This window comes from Triticum aestivum, chromosome 4A (assembly GCF_018294505.1).
Source record: "Triticum aestivum cultivar Chinese Spring chromosome 4A, IWGSC CS RefSeq v2.1, whole genome shotgun sequence".
In the NCBI taxonomy this organism is placed as follows: domain Eukaryota; kingdom Viridiplantae; phylum Streptophyta; class Magnoliopsida; order Poales; family Poaceae; genus Triticum; species Triticum aestivum.
The window spans coordinates 89,970,566-89,972,407 of record NC_057803.1 but is presented as its reverse complement, the minus strand read 5'-3'; the positions used below and the strand labels follow the sequence as shown (position 1 = coordinate 89,972,407).

Genomic DNA, 1,842 nt, shown 5'->3' with positions numbered 1-1,842 from the left:
TAATAATAATAATATATATATATATATTGATCCGCCTTTGCAAGTAAGTAGGAGTACAATGAACAACACGATACACATACATACATGGAGAAAGTGTTATTTTTGCGCCACACTTTTGCTTTCCGACACCACGATCCAAGTTCGGCATTGGACCCTTTTCTTCTTGTCTTTTCCTTCACTTGGGCGAGTACCACAAGCTACTGCTAATACTGCTTACACGGCATCTACTCTGGAACTGGTAGTGGATTAAGTAATTAATCGGCGGGTGACACTGACATGGCACGGCGGAGGAGTGGTGTCTGCCTGTCAGCTGGACCTGGCGCTGACGAAGGCCCGGATGTGGGCGAGCATCTCCTGCGTGCGCGGCTGGGACAGGTGGCAGTTGTGGAGCACCTGGAAGGCGTGCCCCACGCCGCCGTACGTCGCCTGCTCCACGCTCTTGCCGGCCTTGCGCAGCGCCCTGCACAGCTCCAGGTTCCGGTCGCGCAGGATGTCCGCCTCCGAGATGCACACCAGCACGGCCGGCAGCGCCAGGGCCTCCAGCCGGGGCGCGCCGCGGGCCAGCGGGTTGCACCAGGGGTGGTCGCGCCCGGCGCCCGCCGGGAGCGCCATGCGCCAGTAGCTGTCCGAGGTGGAGAGGCTCAGCGCCGACCCCGCTGGCTGCGGCATGCTCTTCTCCGACGCCGTGCGGGCCTCCCCGCCGAAGAAGGGCTGGATCAGTACGGCCCCCTTCACCGAGAGCGGCGCCAGCGCGCCCAGCTGGCCCTGCCCGGCCCGCGCCGCGACGTGGAACGCGATGGCGGCGCCCGCGCTGTCGCCCATCAGGAACACGCGGTCGAACCTGCACCGGCCGCGCCACCAGGAGACCTCGTCGGAGGCGGCGGCGTTGTTTCTGCCCGCCTGCTGCCGCAGCCACCGCAGCGCCGTGAGCCCGTCGTCGAAGGCCGCGGGCAGCCGGTTCTCCGGCGCCAGGCGGTAGTCGACGGACATCACGGCGCAGCCCGCCCGCGCGGGGAGCTGGGCGACGAACTCGTGGTAGCAGCTCCACGCCGCGGAGCCGACGCTGAACCCGCCGCCGTGGAAGTAGACCACCACGGGGACCTTCCCCGCCGCGGCGGCCGGCGCGTACAGGCGCGCCCACACCCCCGTGGCGCGGTCGACCGCCACGTCGCGCGCGAGGACGCCGCTCCCGGCGGCCGTCGAGCCCCACGTGCAGGGCACGTCGGGGATCGCCGGGAGGCGCTCCACGTGCCCGTCCTTGTACACGCGGATGAGCCCGTGTATCTCCTCCACGACGGCGCCGTGGCCCCCGCCGTTCTTGCCGACCTGCTGCTGGAAGCTGACCCGCGGCTCGCCGACGTGCAGTGCCCCCATCCTCCTCCTTATCATGCAGAAGCCCTCGCGCGCGCGTCGGCTTGGATCGATGCGAGCGGCGCGGCCGGCCGGCAGGCGCTAGACAACGAGAGTGGTGCTAGGCCTTGGGTTGTCTGTGCGCTGTGGGGTGTCCCGGGAGCCGGCGGCGGACACAATTATGCGGCGTTGTCCGGGGAGCTCGGGCGGTGGCCGGGTTTTATAGCCGGGAGGGGGACGGTGGGACAGGTGTCGGGCTGGCTTTGGCTGCCGAGCGATCGAGTGGACTCGCAAAGTGGGGGTGGGGGTGGGTGATTCGCGCACACGGCGAAGTGTGTGAAATGATCCATTCGTCTCGTGAGCGACCCCCGCAAAAGTCCACCGTGTAGGAACACTTGGGACGCTTCGGTCGTTTGCACGCTGTCTATCGGCTCGTCGTGTTCCTAAAGAGCCTCTACACTTTTTTTTTCAAGAGTATATCAATGACGTATC

At 66.1% G+C, this 1,842-nt stretch overlaps 1 protein-coding gene across 1 annotated transcript; it reads right to left on the bottom strand.

Annotated features, from left to right (window-relative positions):
* On the bottom strand, positions 1-1,560 carry LOC123085334 (probable carboxylesterase 17). The gene has a single exon (XM_044506962.1). The coding sequence runs from the start codon at positions 1,387-1,389 to the stop codon at positions 307-309; it is 1,083 nt and encodes a 360-aa protein (XP_044362897.1). The 5' UTR covers positions 1,390-1,560; the 3' UTR covers positions 1-306.
* Positions 1,561-1,842: the final 282 nt, after the last annotated feature.